The sequence below is a fragment of the Alosa pseudoharengus genome, unplaced genomic scaffold (genome assembly GCF_046254945.1).
Source record: "Alosa pseudoharengus isolate Yale_2024_CS ecotype anadromous, Long Island Sound unplaced genomic scaffold, YU_APseudo_1.1 YU_APseudo_1.1_scf_14, whole genome shotgun sequence".
Lineage (NCBI taxonomy): Eukaryota > Metazoa > Chordata > Actinopteri > Clupeiformes > Clupeidae > Alosa > Alosa pseudoharengus.
This window is the reverse complement of record NW_027468609.1, coordinates 31316371-31336107: the sequence shown is the minus strand read 5'-3', so window position 1 is coordinate 31336107 and position 19737 is coordinate 31316371. Positions and strand designations below refer to the sequence as shown.

The 19737-nt window shown below is 44.1% G+C and overlaps 1 protein-coding gene across 1 annotated transcript in view; it reads left to right on the top strand.

The window, feature by feature from the left end:
- dnai1.2 (dynein, axonemal, intermediate chain 1, paralog 2) overlaps nt 1-2853 on the top strand; it is a 34024-nt gene extending 31171 nt beyond the window's left edge. Inside the window, exon 19 of the mRNA XM_076283434.1 lies at nt 2657-2853. Coding sequence (XP_076139549.1) covers nt 2657-2758 — 102 coding nt within the window. The 3' untranslated portion in view covers nt 2759-2853. The remainder of the gene's footprint in view (nt 1-2656) is intronic.
- The last annotated feature ends 16884 nt before the right edge of the window (nt 2854-19737 follow it).

The following is a 19737-nucleotide window of genomic DNA, read 5'->3' as shown; positions in this document are numbered from 1 at the left end:
CGGAGGACTGAAGCTGTCTGACCGCTTACCTGAGGCCGTAGGAGTCATGGCTACTCACAGGAGAGAGGCCTTGTGAATCACACATTTGCCCATTAGGGTTTAGTCACTATGTGGAAAGAAATGTGCGTGTGCGTGTGTCTTTGTCTGTTCAGTGTGAGTATGAATGTTGGCTCTATATTTGATGCATAGGTCATGATGTAATCTGCATGCAGTCACATGTAACCAGCTGTGTGTTGCCCGTGCCAGAGTCCCCATTATGGGTCATTTTGCTGTTGCCATTGTGTGTGTATGTGGAACACACTTCATAATTATCCCTCTCACACACATGTACACATTCACACCCTTGTCATTTAAATAGTAACTGATTATTATTTGAACACACTTGCACTTGCATCTCTCTCTCACACACACACACACACACACAGAACACACCTCTCTTTTTAACATGGCAACTGAACACAGAACCTCCTCTCTTTTTAACATGGCAACTGCTCATTACAATGAATAAAACATAGCTGCCGTCTTGCAACAGACAAAATGCGATCAGCAGGTCTTTAGCCTACAGTTTGGACTTACCGTGCATGGAGCACAGCAGCTCTTTTAGTATCATCTGAGAACCACCATGGGCCCGCAGGTGGGCCCCCTTCATCAGGCGCTCTGAGTGCCCCTGGCGCCTCAGCATGCCGCTCCTCCTGGACGTGCCCTGGGTGATTGACGCGTGGGCAGTTGTGACGTTTCACAGTTTCATCGTCACACGCTTATAAATGAAACACTTGCCAATCAGTGCATCAGAGCAACCCTGATAGCTCTGGCAGAACACTTCCAAGATATTCTCAGACCCCGTATCAGTAGATAAAGGACTTTGTAGCAGATTTTGTAACAGTGCCTCAATAATATGATTTTTTTGTGTGTGTGTGTGTGTGTGTGTGTGTGTGTGTGTGTGTGTGTGTGTATGTGTGTGTATGTGTGTGTGTGTGTTTATGTGTCTGTGTGTGTATGTCTGTGTGAGAGTTGAATTGAAAGGTTCTTTTTTTTCCCGGCGCAACAGCAGCGAAGCAGCTCCGTCTGACCTCGCCTGGACTCTCTTCAGGCCGCTTTAATTCCTCCAGGATCGCTTTTCTCTGCCCGTCACGATCAGCGACCGCACAAACGCTGTCGAGCCATAAATACCCTTCACCTTGAGCTACTGCTTTCGCTCGTCTTCTCTCTCTCTCTCTCTCTCTCTCTCTCTCTCCCTCTCTCTCTCTCTCTCTCTCTCTCTCTCTCTCTATCTATCTATCTCTGTCTTGTGGGTGTGAAGAGTTGGAGTTATATTTTCCTCCACGACGCCTCGAGTGCGATGAGTATTCTCGTGAGCTGTAGAATTCTTCCTCATCGCTCAGTGCATGGGGGCACAGGAGCAAAAGTGAAATGGTTTGCCCGGTCTACAGCGGTCGAGCGGTTTTGGTTTGACGTTTGAGCCCTGGAACTTGACACAGAGCACTGTAGCTTAAAGGAGGACGTGCCCGTAGGAGTGGAATCTTTTAGCTTTGCGTTTCGAACAAGTGGTTTTTCCCTAGCACCTGTCGAAGGTTCACCGCGGTTCTGTTTGGATACAGTCAAATGCCTCACCCTTTCTCTGTAGTTTCCTCTACACTCCTCACTAAAATCTGTTAACACGGCTGCGATAAAAAAAAAAAAAGCAATATAAAAGTGATTAAACATAGCACGCTCAAGTGTGGAGTTAATTGATTTTAAAAGCACTGTGGGATCGCACCCAGCATACACACCTGGGAGGGAGGTGGGTCCAAGGTGTAGTTTAAGTGCTGAGCAGCTGAGACAGACAGAGAGAGAGAGAGACAGAGAGAGAGAGAGAGAGAGAGAGGGTGGGAAAGAGCAGCTGCCACAACGCTGTCAGGTGGGGAAGAGATGAAGAGGTAAGAGGCACAGAGGTATTCATCCAGCCTATTCAATTAGGTGCATCCTCGGGGGATTCATTAAGATCATTATGGCCTGACGGAAAGGTAAGTAACCATAGCAATGATCTCTGATAGAAAAGGATTCAGTCAGAACCCCCCACCCCCACCCCCCAAAACCTCTCTCATCTTTCTACCACTCCATTTATCCCTTTCTCTCTCCCTCCCTCGGTCTAGGTCTCATCTAGTTGTTTGACTGTAATAGTCTGGGACAAATGCCAGGGAGGGAGTGTGTGAGGCTGTGTGTGTGTGTGTGTGTGTGTGTGTGTGTGTGTACGTGCATGTCTCTGTGTGTGTGTGTGTGGGGGGACGTGCTTTCTCCCCTCTGTCCCCAGAATCCCATGACAACTGAGCAGATTGGCAATTCTAGGTCAGCCATCCCACTTAACATGGCTGAGTCATCTCTCTCTCTCAGACACACTTATCTTTCCCTCCTCCTCCTCCCTTCTTGTCTCACTCTCTCTCTCTCTCTCTCTCTCTCAATATGCCCCCACTTTCTGTCTTATGCCCCCATGTCACATCGCTCAATCACCCTCATTGCACTGTCCAGTGCTCTGTTTGCCCTAATTTGTCTATTTCTCTTTCCTCCTTCTGGTCCTTCACATCTCCTCCTCCTCTGTCTCATCTGTATTCCTGTGTCCCTTCTTCATCGGTCAGTTATGGTTCTCAGTATCTCTCTGTTCTTGTCCTTGTGTCCACAGGAGAAGAAAGGCCAGGAGGTGCCCAAGGGGCCCGAGGTGGAGATCGCCAAGATGGAGAAGCTCCTGAGTTTACTGAGGGAGCCGGAGAGCAACAGCAATTAAAGATTGGAAATGGAGACCCCTCTGCCCCCTCCTTCATATCTCTTTCTCTCTCTCGCTCTCTCTCTCTCTCTGTGTCCTGCTATGTGTGTCCAGCCGGACTCTGAAGGCCACTTTATAGATCCCATATTGAAATTCAAGGTCTACACATAAAAGGAATTAAATGGAATCTGTGAAAAATAGCTCCAATTAAAACATTCTTTATGCTGCAGGAAAAAAAATGACGCCAGCTATTTTCATTTTGAAAATGTATTTATTTTTAAAAAAAGAACACATCAGTTCAAATGCAGTATTTTGGCTTGTCTCTTCTGTTTTCATATGTGTAAGTCTGAGTCTCTCTGTTTTATTACAGCTTCTGTTAGGTGACTTGTACAGGGAAGGTGGCTGTGTGTGTGTGTGTGTGCGTGTGTGTGTGGTCGTGCGTGCGTGTGTGCATGCGCATGCATACGCCTGTGGGTGTGGCTGTTTTTGGTGCGAAATCTGATGCAGATGTGTCACAGAACATCTGCACTAGAAAGAGTGCTCGATGGTGTTTTATGTTCCCAACGTCATCTTCCAGGCAGCGCTGCCACCGCTGACTTAAAGGCACCTAATCCTAAACCTAACCCCAACCCTAACCTTAACCCATGCCTAACCCTAGTGCCTTCCAGGCAGCGCTGCCTGGAAGACAACGTTGGGGGCATAAAATACCAAGAAACAGAGTGGCTTGATTAAAGCTGGGCGTGATTCAGAGACAAGACACCATGACCCAGAACATCTTTACACAGACTTGTTGTCAGACATGCTTCTATATTATCATACAGTATATACTTCTTCTGATTTCATAGGTAACACCACCTACCCACTTCTGCAATATTAGATATAACAAAATGAACACATAAGTTATCATCACAAATGAGCTTTCATGTGTTGCCATGTTTTTATAAGACCTGTCCTGTCTCTGGAGACAATGTGCTGTTCCAGCACTTCTGCAGTGATTAGCACACTTCCCAATTATCTTACGGCATTACACGACACCTCGTCCCTCTCCATTTCCTCGTCTTAGTTGATGTGTCAGATAAAGCACCATCCAACCAGTCAGATGACAAGACATCACAAAGTTCGAGCACACATCCATGCAGCATTCATTAGTTCCTCTTCATTACAGAATGTTGTCCCCCCCCCCCCCCCCCCCCCCCCCCATGGTGCCAATTCAGATGCTGTAGTATATAGTAGCAAATATCTCATATGATGTGTATGGTGACTTCAAGAACATTAGAGACATCCTAGTCACTTGAAATACAAGATTAGTTGTAGTCAGTCCAGGTCAGTGCTTTTGGTCCAAGATTAACATCTGAATTACATAACATTATTTCATCAGTATCATGTAAGTTATACAATGTCTACCTACACACAGAAAGACACACACATGATGAGATCCTTATGTTTGTTTCTGTAGGAGTATTTAGTCAGACAGACAGACTGATGGACCGACAGACATGAAGCAGTTGAAGGAGAGAGGAGTGGGAGAGCGTCTGCTGTTATATAACACTGTTCATGGAGTGGTGTAAGTCATGATGCACCTACAGCCTCCTTACGTGTGGTCACCAACCTACTCACCAAACACTTCCTCATGCTCACACACACTCTTTTCAAATGTCATTTGGACAAGGGGGTGCACCAACAATTATGAACAACACTTTATCCTTTCTACATGTGTTTTGTTTGTTGTGGTATGAGTATATGTGTGTGTGTGAGTATGTGTGTGTGTGTGTGTGTTCATGCGTTGGAATGAAAAGAAAAAGCACTGCTGGTTTAATGAGAGGCAGGTGAGAGGCCTCTCGCCTGACATTTCAGATGGGATGACTCAGTCACTTGTAGGGCTGTAATCGGGGCCCTGATGGGCTGCTACCAGCCAGGGTGTGTTGACATATTCACCAAATGCCACATAAAAAGGGGTGGGGGCGACAAAGAGTGCTGGGCAGCTAGCGGTCTTCTATTCATCTCTCCCTGACCACAGGGTCCATCATGTCTCGGCAAACATTCACTCGCTTGTTCTGTCTTTCTCTTTCTCTCTCTCACACACACACACACACACACACACACACTCGCGCTCACATAGTGTTAGTTGCTGAGTCTGATGCCGAGTCTGAATCGGAGCTGCAGACTCAACCATATCTGTGGTACGGATCAGTTTTCAGCTCACACACAGCAGTGGCCCTGACTGACACGCCGCTCAATGGTGATGGCCACACGCCCGCCCGCGCTCAGGTGGACGCAAGGTGGGCATCAGGGGTAGGGGTCACTCAGGTGGCGCTCAACAGGTACTTGTGCTCATTGCGCTCGTGCTGGTCCTGCACGGGCGTGAGCACCGGCTCCCTCTCCTGGCTGGAGGGCACCTTGCAGGCGTGGTAGAGGACGAGGAAGAGCACGAAGATGAGCACGGCCACCAGCACGTTGCACACGATGGCCACCACTGCTGCGGTGGACAGGCCTGCGCTGCTGGACACTTCCATAGCGAGGGCATGGGGTAGTGCGAGCAGGCAACCACACTCCAAAACAGCAAAGCACTGAGTCACAGACAGACAAAAAAAAATGTTTTATCCTTAGATCTGCCGTCACCCTGTGCCCAGGTGGGATGTCTTTGGTCTCTCAGAATGTGTGTGTGTGTGTGTGTTGCTAACCTTTGCAGGAAATGCGTCAAAGTCTTGGTGGTTCAAAGCAGCCTGAAACGAAATGTGAGGCTCACAGAGACTTCCTGGAGACTCTGAACCTGCAGACGTGTGGTCTTGTCTGTCTGCGTCCTCCCCCCTCTCCTCCTCTTCCCCCCTCCCTCTACTCTTCCTTGAGGATAGGATGGCCTACTTTTGGACTTCCTAATGAGCGCCCCTCCGCACCCTTCATCTCTCTTCATTTACCTCTCTCCCCATTACTGTCGGTATGTTCCCAGCTCCAATGCAGCAGATGTTCCAAGACATTTCACGTCATTGATAAGTAGAGAAAAAAAAAAGTCAGAGATGACACCTCCCTTCCTTTTCCAAAATGTCTCTCCAGATCTTATTTCAAAGCTGGAGTGATGTTACATCGTCTGCAGGGGGGAGTGGGGGGGGGGGGTGATGAGTGATGCGGCGTCTTCACTCCTGTCTCCTCTCGTCTGGACTGTCTGCTGCTTGTCTCCTTTTTGGCAAGATCTTAGGCAGGCAAGATAACTGGACGTTCCTCCCGGGTTGGGGGGGGGGGCTATCGTCTTCTCCCGATGATTCCCTGTGGGATTCTCGTCGGTCTGCTGGAAGAAGGGGAGATCTGTAATGAGCACTTGAGATTGAGATTCACAGCCATCACCACAACACAAAATGGGACCAAATGACAGACACGACCTTTGACTGAATGAACTCCCCGCCATCAGCAATCTATTAGCCAGCCCATTAACCTTCCCGTGGAAGCCCTTTATGAGTGAGTGAGCAAGCTATGTGATATGATTGATTATGAAAGTCCTTTATTAGTGAATGACCTGTGTATTTCACATGAGACTTCATGCACTGCAACTACATGCTCTGGGCCTGTAGGGCTATGAAACTCATATTTAAAAATATGTAGATATGAGAGGTTTCTCTACATCAACGAGAAATACTTTCAGTGCTTGTGAATAGGTCTTTTATGTAAGTGGAGACTCCCTAGCTAAGACAGGTTTGTATCAATGATAGAGAGGATTGTTTAGTGGTTAGGCATTTCTCCTTCCTGGTGTGCTCAATGAAGCCTTGAGGAAACCCACACACAACAGATTCTTCCGAGGGTTCCATCTGTTTAGTCAGCCCTCGTGTTTTCCTCATTTCCATATGTCTCATCTCTACTTATTCTCTCTCTCTCCCTCTCCCTTTCTCTCTGAATCTCTTCAACACACTCTCACATGGTGTGAGTGTAAATCGAATGCTCCATCTTCCTCTGTCTCCTCATTAGCATGCACATATATTAGCACAGATGTGTGAGTGTGTCTGTGTGTGCATGCGTGCATGTGATTGTGTGAGTGTGTGTGTGTATGATTGTGTGGTTATGTGTGCACTTCACCAAGTTTTTTCATAGCTATAATGGCTTATTCACTAATTCTGTCCTGCATGTGCGTACATACAGTACATCTCTGTGTGTATAGGCCAGTGATCATCTATTCCAATAATTATGGATACACGCACTTAACTTGAGTAGCAAACGATTTCATTACTTAAGCTATGAAGTGCTGGTGATAGTTCCCGGATGCAGCGATTCCTCCATAAATTCAGAGATTATAGGTCTCCATGGACCTCCTACTTCCCCTCCAACACGCGTGTCGGGTAACGTTAGGTCAGCTGCACACACCAGCCCACTGCCAGATCAGCTCACTGGATCTCCACACACATACATACACACATACATACACACATACATACACAGTGTTTCCCACAGAACTGAATTGTATTTGTGGGGATAGGTTTGCAGAATTAACTTGAATTCAACAGTTTTTAACAAATTAGCATAGCGTGGTTATGATGAACCAGATTTAAGCACAATTTAGTACAACCTGGAAAATCATTGTGTGGTGGTCAATGTTGATATTGTGGTGGGCCGCCACAAATAAGTCAATGTGTGAGAAGCACTGCATACATACATACATACCGGTACATACTCTCTCTCTCACACACACATAGACATACAGGAACACACACTGTCAATACCAGATCAACTGAGGCTACTCTTCCACAGGCATGCTCTCTCTCACACACACACAGCTCTCTCTCTCACACACAAACACACACTGTTAGAGCAGTGAATGAATTCTGCAGTCTCTTGAAACGATGATGAGTGTTTTTCCTAGCGGTGCACTCTACACATCATCAGCAAGCCTTTGCAAATGAATCCCTCAGCAAAGTCCTCATATCTTTTGAAATTGACATATTCCTACACACACACACACACACCTACACACACATAGGTGCAGGTGCAAAGTTGCCATTCTTTACCATTTGCATACTTCAACGGATATATACTCTCTCACACTAACTCACATGAGTGTGAACACATACCATTTACAGAGTCTTTCTTACTGTATTCCCTAATCAGACGTAATGAAAAGCAGAGCTGGCTAAAGCCATATGTGCTCCCACACACATTCTGGACGCAGAACTCAACGGCATATGGCAGAGCTCTGCTGGACTGAGTCCTGTTAAAAGGGTGCCAGTGCAAACATCAGCCCAGCCTTGCATGAGAGAGAGAAAGAGAGAGAAACAGAGAGAGAGAGAGAGAGAGAGAGAGAGGGGGATGAAAGGAATCATTTTTGGATCATGTGCCCTTTGGGTCCACAGGGTAGGGGAGGTGTGCATGTACTGTATGGTCGGTTGTAAATGTGATTTATGTCAGCTCGGCAAGTTGTTGTTGTGTGTGTGTGTGTGTGTGTGTGTGTGTGTGCGCACAGATGAATAACACCACTCGTGCTATTATGAGTTGTGTTTGCGTTTGTTCATCCCCTGTGCGTCTCTCTATGCGGCACACACACACACACACACACACACACACACACACACCCGCCCATAGGAACGTGAATGTATAAGTGTCCGTGTTTGTCTTTCCAATGACAGCGGTGCGACAGCCGCACTTAAAGCCCCTTCCAGCTAGTCCTCTCCCCCGGTGGCAGACACTCGGCTTTCAAAGGGCCTCAACCCGCTGAGCACATTCATCACTGTGGCATCAGTGCAGAGCAGAGCAGGGCAGTGCAGTGCAGCAGTGGTATGTAAAAAACACAGTGCGCATGCAGCCCGAGTGGAATCACTGGAGCCTTTTGCTACAAGCTTCAACAGATAACACAGCGAGGCAGAGAGCTGAACAATGCGCGCGCCGCGCTAACGAGGAGGTTGATGCTAACATTGTCTCTGCCAGGAGGGGCAAGTAGAGAGTGTAATTACACACACACACACACACGCAGCCTGCAGAGAGGTCATTGTAGAAGGGTGCTCTGTGTTTTACTAAAGAGCCTGTCAGCACACACAACAGCCCTCACATCCTCTCCTCTACAAAGAAAGAAAAAGCAAGGGTACGAGAGAGAGAGAGCGCGAGAGAGAGAGAAAGAGAGCTGAACAATGTGTCGCTTCATGCTCTCACCCTGTGCAGATTACAGGGGGTTATTCTGAGCGACACAAACACATATGGCGCGAATGCAGACATGTGTGCATGTGACAGACACACACACACACACACATCCATCTACCCCCACACACACAAATTCTGACATAGGCAAAGCACCATGAAAAGCAAACAGAAGGAAAGCAGTATATGTCCAGTGGTGTGAGTGTTGAGTTACCTGATAGTCAAATCGTAAGTATTTTCCCTCAAGTCGTCATACAGTAGACCAACAAGGTTGGCTGTTGATATGCAAAGACACAGAGGCACTTGCAAATGAAAGGGTGGTGGCAGTGGCTAACCAGCCCATGGGAGAGGGGGGGGGGGGGGGGGGGTCATGTTCTCTATTTCCATAGTCCGTGGACCAGCAGTGACACATACATGCATACACAAACAAACACACACAGGGAAAGAGAGAGAGTGATAGTGTGAGAAAGAGAGAAAGAGAGAGAGAGAGGTGAGAAGCCAAACAAAAGAAACACCCTGGGATAGAGCACGACTGAAAGAGCCTTCCCCAGCCCCATACTCCTCACGGCCTTAACAGCCTTGCCCATGCCTGATAAATATTTCATCAGTATCAGTCCCACTGTAAATGTCGTAAATACGGTTGCTGCAGTAACCACAATATCATCCCAAACGCTCCCCATGGGCTTCCACCACAGCATCTTGGCTGCAGTCAGTGTGCATTCTTCAACAGAAAACCCATTAGGACCATGTTTGGGGTGAGCGCTTATAGCTTAAGACTGCCTGGTGTTAAGGAGAGTTGTTGAGGCTATATCAGAGATGGTCCAGAGGAGCCTCTTCTAGAGCGTTTTTGCGAGGCCTACACACTATACAAATGTAACATTGTAGTTATTGAACTATACATGTTTAAACTGGTATCCGGATCTGAGGAAAAGGATGAAGAACTAGGCCTAACTGTAAAAGGTCACCTCTAAGTAGAAGTATGAGAATGGCTAATGAAGTTATTACCTTTATATCCGTTTCAGTAAAGTAACAGAAAAGTAATGCTAATAGATAACATCATCCCTTGGCTTGACAACGCAATGTTAAATGTTAAAAAAACATTGTTCTCAGCTCTGACAGTTTATGATAGCAAACAGCTAATTATCTTAGGTTATATCTTAGCTCTAACACGTTAGCTAGCTTGTCTGCTTTATGAAGAGTTGTCCCTGTCCTCCACCCCTAAATACTCAGGATTCATGATGCTCATAACCCTTTAACTGGCACACCATGATAAAAGTGATGAAATTTTTTTTTGTTTGTTTTATCTTGCTCTATTAGGCTGTAGTATGAAAAATCTGTGATTTTTTTTTCAAAGGACCCTCCCATTCAATTTCTATGAACCTCTACCAAACGTGTGTGCCTGTTAATGGTAAAAGTCAGTTATCGGACTTTGGCATGAGATTATTGTGTTTTACTGAAAGAAAACAGTTTTTTCCCCAAAAAAGTGGTATTATCTTGTAGCCCTGGTCCCAGAGTTTAAGAGAAAACATGTTAACAAGAAATAAACTCATTCCTATACCTGCAGACCACTTAAGTAAATTTACCCATGAAATGAATGGAATTCTATGGATTTAGGTGAAGAACATGTACACATAATACATTTTGGTCAGTACCATGAAGAGAAAACTGATTCAACTATATAAACCATATATTTTCTGAAAGCTTAGACCCTCAGGATGTGATCTAACATGACATGAGACATGTCCCACCCTCCTCATTAGTATGCAGCCCATGCATTACACATTGGGTATTGGTAAATTAAGCGTATGGCTGATACATTTTGGGCTGTACCATGGAGGAAAAGCTAATTAAACCACCTAAACCATACATTGTCTGAATGCATATACCCTCAAGATGTGAACTGACATGGGTTTTGACATTTGTCACCCTCCTCATGACATGATAGCCCAAAACAGTATTAGTCATATACACTATTTACCAATACTCAATGTATTATGCTTGGGCAGCATACTAATGAGGAGGGTGGGACATGTCTCATGTCATGTTAGATTACATCCTGAGGGTCTAAGCTTTCAGAAAATATATGGCTTATATAGTTGAATCAGTTTCCCCTTCATGGTACAGACCAAAATGTATTGAATTGCATTGAATTAGCATAGATTAGCATAGCTAATAAGCCTATTTGATATATTTCATGCGTATGCATGCTTTTTAAACATATATATGCTGTGTTTACAGTAGTAGTATACATTTGAAAACAGTATATAATGGTATTAATTCATAAACGTTGTCATGTTTTCTAGTATTATCTATACGGACCTGACTTTTACCATAAACTGGCACTTCAACCTGGCAATTTAACCATGACAATATGTATATATTTTTAATGTAAGTTAATACATGTGTTATTCCACTTCATTTTAACATAATAATGAAGAAAAAAAAGTCTTACTTTTGAAAACTTGGTAGATGTGTAGCCTTCACCATTACAGAGGTAGCCTACTGAGCAAATATTTTGTGCTTAACATGTAGTACTCAAGTGGTAGATATGGCTCCATATGTTTAAACTAGTGTTAATTTCGTCAGACGAGACGAGAGGAAATATGTTCGTCAACAACCTTTTTTTTCATGACTAAGACGAGACGATGACGAGACGCCATTAATGTCCTGAGACACTGACTAAGACTATCTTAAGATGCATTATTGTTGACGAAAAAAGACGAGACTAAAATGTTTTGCATGAAATAAAAACTAAGATAAAATCTCTCTTCATTTTTGTCTACAAAATGAGAAGACAGAATATCTAGCTGTTACGTTATCAAAATATTCCGAATGAGTTTATGCTCAACAGCTTTCCTGTAGGCTAGTCTACATGCTGTTGCTGCAACCCTGTGGACCGGACCACACTTTGAGAAACACTGGTCTATGAATATCATGACAGTGGTCCAGTCAAATCTTTTACTGTCTATGGTCAAATCCCAGCCGAGCTATAACTAGCTTGACTTACCTGTGCATGTAAACATACTGACTGACAAAAAATCAGAATGAGTAATTATAACAGACGAGTAGCCCTGTGGACACACAATACTGTTGGAAAATTGAGATGTGTGAAACACTATTTGACTCGAATGGTAATCAGAAATAATTTGTTATAAAAAAAGAAGACTAAAATGTTTTGACTAAAACTGACTAAGACTAAGATACCTTTAGTTTTCTTTTGACTAAAACTAGACTAAAATGACGAGACTTTTAGTCGACTAAAACTTGACTAACAAAAATTATATTTGAATGACTAAATATGACAAAGACTAAAAAGGACATTTTGTCACAAGACTAAGACTAAGACTAAATTAAAAATAGGTGACACTAGTTTAAACTCAAAACAGTTGGATTTTTTGGTAAGATATGGTGTCTTAAAGTGTGCTCTACCAAACGGTTGAGCAGGCAGTTTAAAGAACTGCTGCTTCAATTTGCACAACGGACTAGATCCAAAGCAGAAATCCTCAGCCTTGATATTGCCAGTTTATTTCGCTCATGATAGACATAACAAGGTTGAAAAACTTGATTTTCACTGGAGGGGGTCAATGAAAATTCAATTAAATTTGACACCGTGCACCCTTTTTAATATGGCTTAGACATTATTGCTGATAAAATATGAAAGCACCTCTGACACACACACCAAACCACAGAAAACCAAACACGTGACCAAACATGTTATACTGTAGCAGAATAATGCAAAACCTTCTGACTTTGAACTTGCCCTAGGTTTCTTTCAATTTGAGAGATATCATCGCATTGAGGTCTGCGGTTTCCATGTGCCTTGTTTGTAGTCTTTCTTTTGCTTTACTCAAACTGCCCTAAGTCTATATAGTACACAAACAGACTGTCTTCACAAAGTCTTCTGTCTGATTTTGTTCTTTCCATCCAATGAATCATACCAAGTGCAAACATTATGCAAGCTTGTGTTTTTTATGAGTGTACCTGTTGAGCCACTTGAAGACTGCAAACTTAAGCATATCTATCAAGGAATTCTATCAGGAATTGCTGGTGAATGTTGCCCTCTCCTTCAGAGGGTAGATATTATTATTTACATAACACAGTGAAAACTACAGGATCAGCTGTAACTGTACGTTGGCTCTCATAGGTATGTTCCCACTCAACATGTCATGCAACGTAAAGGAGATCATTGTAGATCTTTTGATTGCCAATCTCTATAAATCGTATTTACTCCACTAAAATTGGAAGCTACTTCCTGGCTTCAAGTAAGAATCTTCAGCAAATTAAGTTAAATGGTTCTTCGATCAGTCTGATTCAATTAAGATCCTTTCTGTTTCACGTTAATTTTAATTTAAGTTAATTTCCTCAAAGCTTTTAAGGTGTTTAAAGGTCATTTCAGCCCAAAAGATTTCTATTCATAGTGCCTGTTTAGCAGTCCCTGTAAATTTCACACACACACACACACACACACACACACACACAAAGGAACGCACACAAAAACAGGCAAATTCATACGACATTATGGCCTCTGATTCAAGTGACAGATGGGAGCACAAGCTATTTCCCATAGCACATAAACACTCAACTTCTGAAAAAGTCTAAAATACACAATCTGCCAACATTCATCTGACGAACAGGGTGCACTGTGCCAATTATTCAGGACTCACACACAGGCAAATATTGGCAGCATGAACACACCAGCTATCTGGTGCCAGTGCTAGAAATTGTAATTGGTATTCACAAACACACACACACACACACTCAGTCTGCCACCTCCCCAGTAAAACATAGCATGGAGCAGCAGGGAAAGCATGTGGCACTGGGGAGTTCCTGTTGTGGAAAGAGCAACAGAAAGAGGTGAGGCAGGGCGAGTCCGTCTCCTCCCCCTGCAGAGGCCCGTCGGCTAATACGCTTATTACCACCGTACGTCTTCATCATAGACACTCAGCAGCAGGGAAACAGAGGTCTCATTAAGCTGCCTTCTGAAAAACAATCCTTGTGTGTTTATTGTCTCAGAACAAATACTGTGTTTGCTTGTTTATTTTTCTCCATTATGCAACTCTCAAATGGGTTTCTTCTGTGTAGTCCGTTGCAGTCGATCTTGTAGCACGCGTTTTACATTCGGCTACCATTTGAATGCTGCAGTACACCATTAACTAGAACACAACGTTAATCAGGCAATTAGTGATGAGGAGAGACTTGCTGCATAGTAAAGACATATATTCAGTTTCAGAGGCACTTACAAGCCCAGATAACAAGAAAGGGTTGCCACAGGAACAGTATTTGTTCTTGAGAGTTCACGACTCCAACCAGACACCATGTCACTGGCTTGCCTTCATATTGTTCCTACAGACCTAGAAGATGAGAGCAGTGTTTGGTATTATTTGATATTTACGACAGCCTCGGGCAAGCAGCAGCAAGAGCTGAGTGACTGAGAGTGTCTGTGTGTGTGTGTGTCTCTGTCTGTCTGTGTGTGTGCGTGTCTCTGTGTGTGTGTGTGTGTGTTTGTGTAAATGTGTGTGTGTGTGTGTGTGTGTGTCTGTCTGTCTGTGTGTCTGAGTGTGTGTGTGTGTGTGTGTGTGTGTGTGTTTGTGTAAATGTGTGTGTGTGTGTGTGTGTGTATGTGTGTGTCTGTCTGTCTGAGTGTGTGTGTGTGTGCGTGTCTCTGTGTGTGTGTGTGTTTGTGTAAATGTGTGTGTGTGTGTGTGTGTGTGTCTGTGTGTCTGAGTGTGCGTGTGTGTGTTCTATGATACTCCTGAGATGCAGTGATTCATTCCGGTAGGGAACCCGCCGCCTATGGCCCTTCACTCTGTGTGTGCGTGTGTGTGTGCGTGTGTGCGTGCGTGTGTGTGTGTGTGCGTGTGTGTGCGTGTGTGTGTGCGTGTGTGTGTGTGCGTGTGTGTGTGTGTGCGTGTGCGTGCGTGTGTGTGTGTGTGTGTGTGTGCGTGTGTGTGTGTGTGCGTGTGTGTGTGTGTGTGCGTGTGTGCGTGTGTGTGTGTGTGTGTGTGTGTGTGTGTGTGCGTGTGTGCGCATCAAAACTGCTTCAGAGAGAAGCAGCGAGACCTGATCCTTTTGTCTTTTCCTCGGTCTGGAGAAAACTGTGTGGAGGTTTGTTGTACTGTCAACAGGGCAGGACAAAAACAGGGCAGGACAAAAACACTTCAGTGAGAATCAACACAAGTAAATAAATAAATAAAAAACTTTGTATCACTTTTTCACCATATCTGGAGTTATGAGGGGAATATTTTTGCTCTCTGAGCTATTTCTGACTGAAAGGGAGCATCGAGTCAGAAGTGTCAGTCCTGAGGAGTTTCTGTTAGAGAGCACCGTGCCAACAGAAAGCAGAAGCAACACACTCTGCAATAGTACCGCAGCATTGCCTTGGGCAGACTATTCAAAACCGGGGCAAACCTTGAATAAAAGGCCCAGGTCAAATAGTTACTACGGCAACTAAATGAACTTATCAGTTATATCTAAAATGTGACAATATAAAGGCCGTAAAACAAATGCTCTGTTTTTCCTCCAAATTCAATAAAACTGCACCCTACTAGGTTTATCATGGTGCAGAACTCATTTTGGCAGGAATTCAGGAAAGGCAAAATCAGCAGGTCTTGAGTGCACTGATGCTATCCATCGAGTGATAGAGAGCTAATCCAGTGCAGCTGGGTCAGTGAAGCAAGTGGAGATGCCTCGCCTACTGAACCTTGCCCACGGCACAGAAAACAGTGACAGTGGGTCTCATCCTCAGCACAGTAGGCCAACGTCGGCCCTGGCTGTTCTCAGACCAGAGCCTTTGCCTGGTCGCAGTTCCCCCTTGGCCATCTGGGCTGACAGCCGTGACCCGCTGCTGCCCTGTGGGTCACTCAACCTGAGCTGTGGCTAGAGGCAAGACCGTGAGCTGCATGGACAGTCTGCATGAATGCCATGAAAAACAACACAACAATCCTTGGCTACGTCACAGAGTCAGTGTGGTAGTCCTAACGCTGCACACTCCACAGAGCTTTTTCTGTGTGTCTATATTCGAACATCATATAAATTCTGGGCTCTCAATGAATTAAATTTGTATCATTCCATTTACCTCATGTCATGTTTTACAAGTCCATGGTTGGCTAAAAAAAGGCTACTGTTTTTCCCCCACTGGTGTGAAGTGAAGTAAGACATCAGAATGATGCACATGGTAGGCTACCACCTTACAGCTCCCCACACACAGCAACATTAACCCCACTTCATATGCACAATGACCTACTGTCGAACAAGGAATGAGCATCTTTGTAAGTGTCCCTATGGGGAAAACACTTCCATTCTTTAAAACAGGATTTCCAGCTACACTTTGACCCACATTTTGCTGCGGATTGAAGAGACATTTAAAGGTAAAACTGTCAAAGCTAATCTGTAAACCGGCCACTCGTACTTATTATTGTTGTCTAGAGCCAATTCTCAATCGCCCTACACCCATTCAATCCAAGTATGCTTGGATCAAATCAGTGTGAATACAGCGGCACATCGCAGCAGGACGCGTTTGATGCGTTCGCATGACTGGCCAGGCATCCATCTGGAAGCCATCCTAGAGGATCGCGTTTTGCTTTGCCCAGCCGCATTATCAAGCAAGCGTCGGAAGACAGCACTCCTGTCTGAACAACAACGATTTAACATAATCTTCATATATTTAATATAACATAACCTTCAAAATAGTTAAGAGAGCCCGGCGCCAAATATAAAATATTTCGTTGCCATCAACCTAACTGCACAGCAGAACCCGAACCCTGACACTTAGAAGCGAAATGTTGAAGGGAAAACAGAGAGTGAGACAAATAAAAACGTTATCTCGCAAGGGCTATATTTAGTTGATATTGCAGTCTGAAAATCATGCACAGACTGCGTGAGGTAAATCGATTGCCTGAGGCAAAGTGCACCTGCGGCTGATATAGAGGTTATATGGAGCCAACAAGAATGTATGACTATAGGCTACTTCAGCGATAATATTTACATTTATAGCCTTCTCGCAAAAAGTAAAACATGACCATCAACAAAGAAACTCACAAAATAATAAACTAGGATTGTCAAGGTTTGTAGTTTGAAAATAGACTACCCAGCTAGCGCGCAATAACGCAACTGACATGTCTGATTGGGCATTCCCGAGAAGTCATCGCTAACTTCTGGTTTGCACTTACTGTATGTTCCCAGTGCGTGTTAGCCCACAGAGATAATGAGAGCCTACGCTAGGCTACTACAACTTATATTCTAATAAATACATTATATTCTAACTTATAATAAAGATACCAGCCACTGAGAAAAGTGTGATTTGGCAACAGCCTTTGTCCGAGGATAAACGGTACACTACACAGTCAATTTCGAGTCGATCGACTCGACTCAGAGGGATACAGTGATCAGCGGCCATAGACCTGGCGTTCTAAAGAAACATGCTGCGACATCAGATATATCGAATCAAATGGTCTTTAGCCAAACTCATAACACTAACAAGTCTATGGCTGTTGGTATAAGACGCCCAAAATCGTATAAAAGTTGTCTGTGATCCGTTTAAATATGCATTCAGTCAATATCAGAAAAGTTATCATATTTATTCATCACCTACAATGTATCTTCGTATACTTGTTTTAAGATAGGCTACAGTGGCGGACAGTATTGGTTACATATGAACACAAAACGCTGACCACATGGCCAATCTACATTCACTATATCTGACTTTGAGGAATAAAAGTGAAATAGCGTACCTGCAATTCATCTGCACAGACGGCGACGGTGGAGACAACGGCCGTGCGTGCACCAGTCTCGCATGAGATCCCTTATTTCAATCTAGTTGGTAGACACATCGTGTAGCAGGGGAACACATCGACAGGCTCAACCACCTCTGCCTGGCTGCGACCACGTCAGTTGCACTCATAAGCGAGCGAGCGAACGAGCAAGAGAGGGGGGGGGGGGGGGGGGGGTTGTGGGTGGGTATTTCAAAATACTCCAGGCTTGTGGGTTTGATAAAAATAGCTGCATTGTACCATGCCCATGATATCCAACAATTAAGAGATGCCTTAAGCCTAATTTGTTCTCATCATTCAACTGTATTTTTACATGGTACCTACACAAAAGCACCTACACAACAGCAAATTTGACATGGTCTGAAATCTGGTGACATGGTCTGAAATCTGGTGGTGTAGGCTATGATAAGTCTGTCATGGAGACTTGAATAATATTCTACCTAATAGTCTTAAATGACAAAAAAACTCCATGTCTCTGACTATATGTGGTAAGAATTTGGGCTGTACAACATTTCTCCTTGTGCCCTTTAGAGCACCGCTGTGGACCCCTCCCATAGTGATTTTGCACAATGAGAGGAACTGTCCATCAGCTGGAGTTCCTGTGCAATTATATGCCCCCATTTGAGGGTATCTCAGCCTGTTTTTGTGTAGGCTAATGAGCTCTGCATGGCGAGCCCCAATGAGGCAATGAACGCAGAGGTCCAGTGAATGGAGGATGTGTTGGCGTAACTGAAATGAGATGTGATTAAAACTCCTCATTCCAGGTGATAAACATCATTCCAATAACTCAGGGTCTATGTCTTTCAAGGCATTAGTCTATGTTCAGATCACCCACCCCAGTCTTTCTGTGAAGGGCTCTCTTCTGTCCCAGACAGCCTCTGGTTCAGATCAACACTCAACCATATTTCAGCATTCCTTCACAATCTCCTCAGACTCCCCTTTAATCCTCAGTATGTTATTCAGCAGGATGCCTACTGTGGCGGGCGTTGTCATACTGGGAGCAGAATATTTTTCTTGACTTCTTCCCAAAAATGTTCAGCTAAAACATGTACCTCTATTATTTTCAAAAGAGACTGGAACAAGTGAATTTCGTCAAATAATAAAACAGTTTTAAACACGGTCCCCAAGCTGAACAAAGCATGCAGCATGTTATACTGTGGATCACCACACTTTTAATTTAGCCAGTGATGGGCAACAAGTTTGATATAAAGCAATTCTAAGAAAACAAGATTATTTGGTAATTTGCCAATTCGTCACTCAGCTTGCCTCATGGGAGACTGAAACAATCTTGTAAGATCTACAGTTAAAATATACAAATGTCCAGAAGAGCTCTGCCAATGATTCAGATCGTAAAAAAAAGACTCCCTACATGCAACACTGCTCATTGTAGGACTCACTCACAAAAGCAGAGACATTTAAAAAGAGAGAACTTTTAGAGAAGACGGCTAGATGTTTGGTGCACTTCACTCTTGCTTTTGAGGCACATGGGCATTTAACCTAAATATACCAGTCAATACTCAGCAAAATCATGATTGTAGGTCACCAAGGGTTCCTTTTCATTATCAGTGTAGTAATGTGTCCAGATTGAGGGCTTGTAGCCACAATGTAACAGCACCAGGGGCTTGGTTGACCTATATTCTGCCATCAAAAATAGTTCAGTGGTGGCACATGGCACTGTGACAATTGTCATGTTTTTCGTGCCAGTGTTAGGATGGAGAATCAGTCACCATGTGGAGTTTCTATACATTTACATTTAGCAGACATGTTTAGAGAATCAGTAATTTTGCAGTAGGTCTATTGATACACATTTACATCAGAATTTCAGCTATCCACATGGTCTTGGCATTTCCCTCGCCTTTGTATACCAAGAACACACCACATAGCATCTTATAAATTGAGCATACACACTGGTTTACTTTGGTCCTGTGTCCATGCAAGTAGTGTTCCCTGTTTTTTCAAATAAAAAATGACTAAATAAGTAAACACACTCACTCGGCTTTAAATGAGTTTGAAAGGGCCTATCTGTGTGTATGTGTAAAAAACATCCCCCTCGTCAGCCATTCACAAGGTAAAATCACAAGCCTCTGAAACATTAGACAGACATTTCCCTCAGGGATTAAGCCA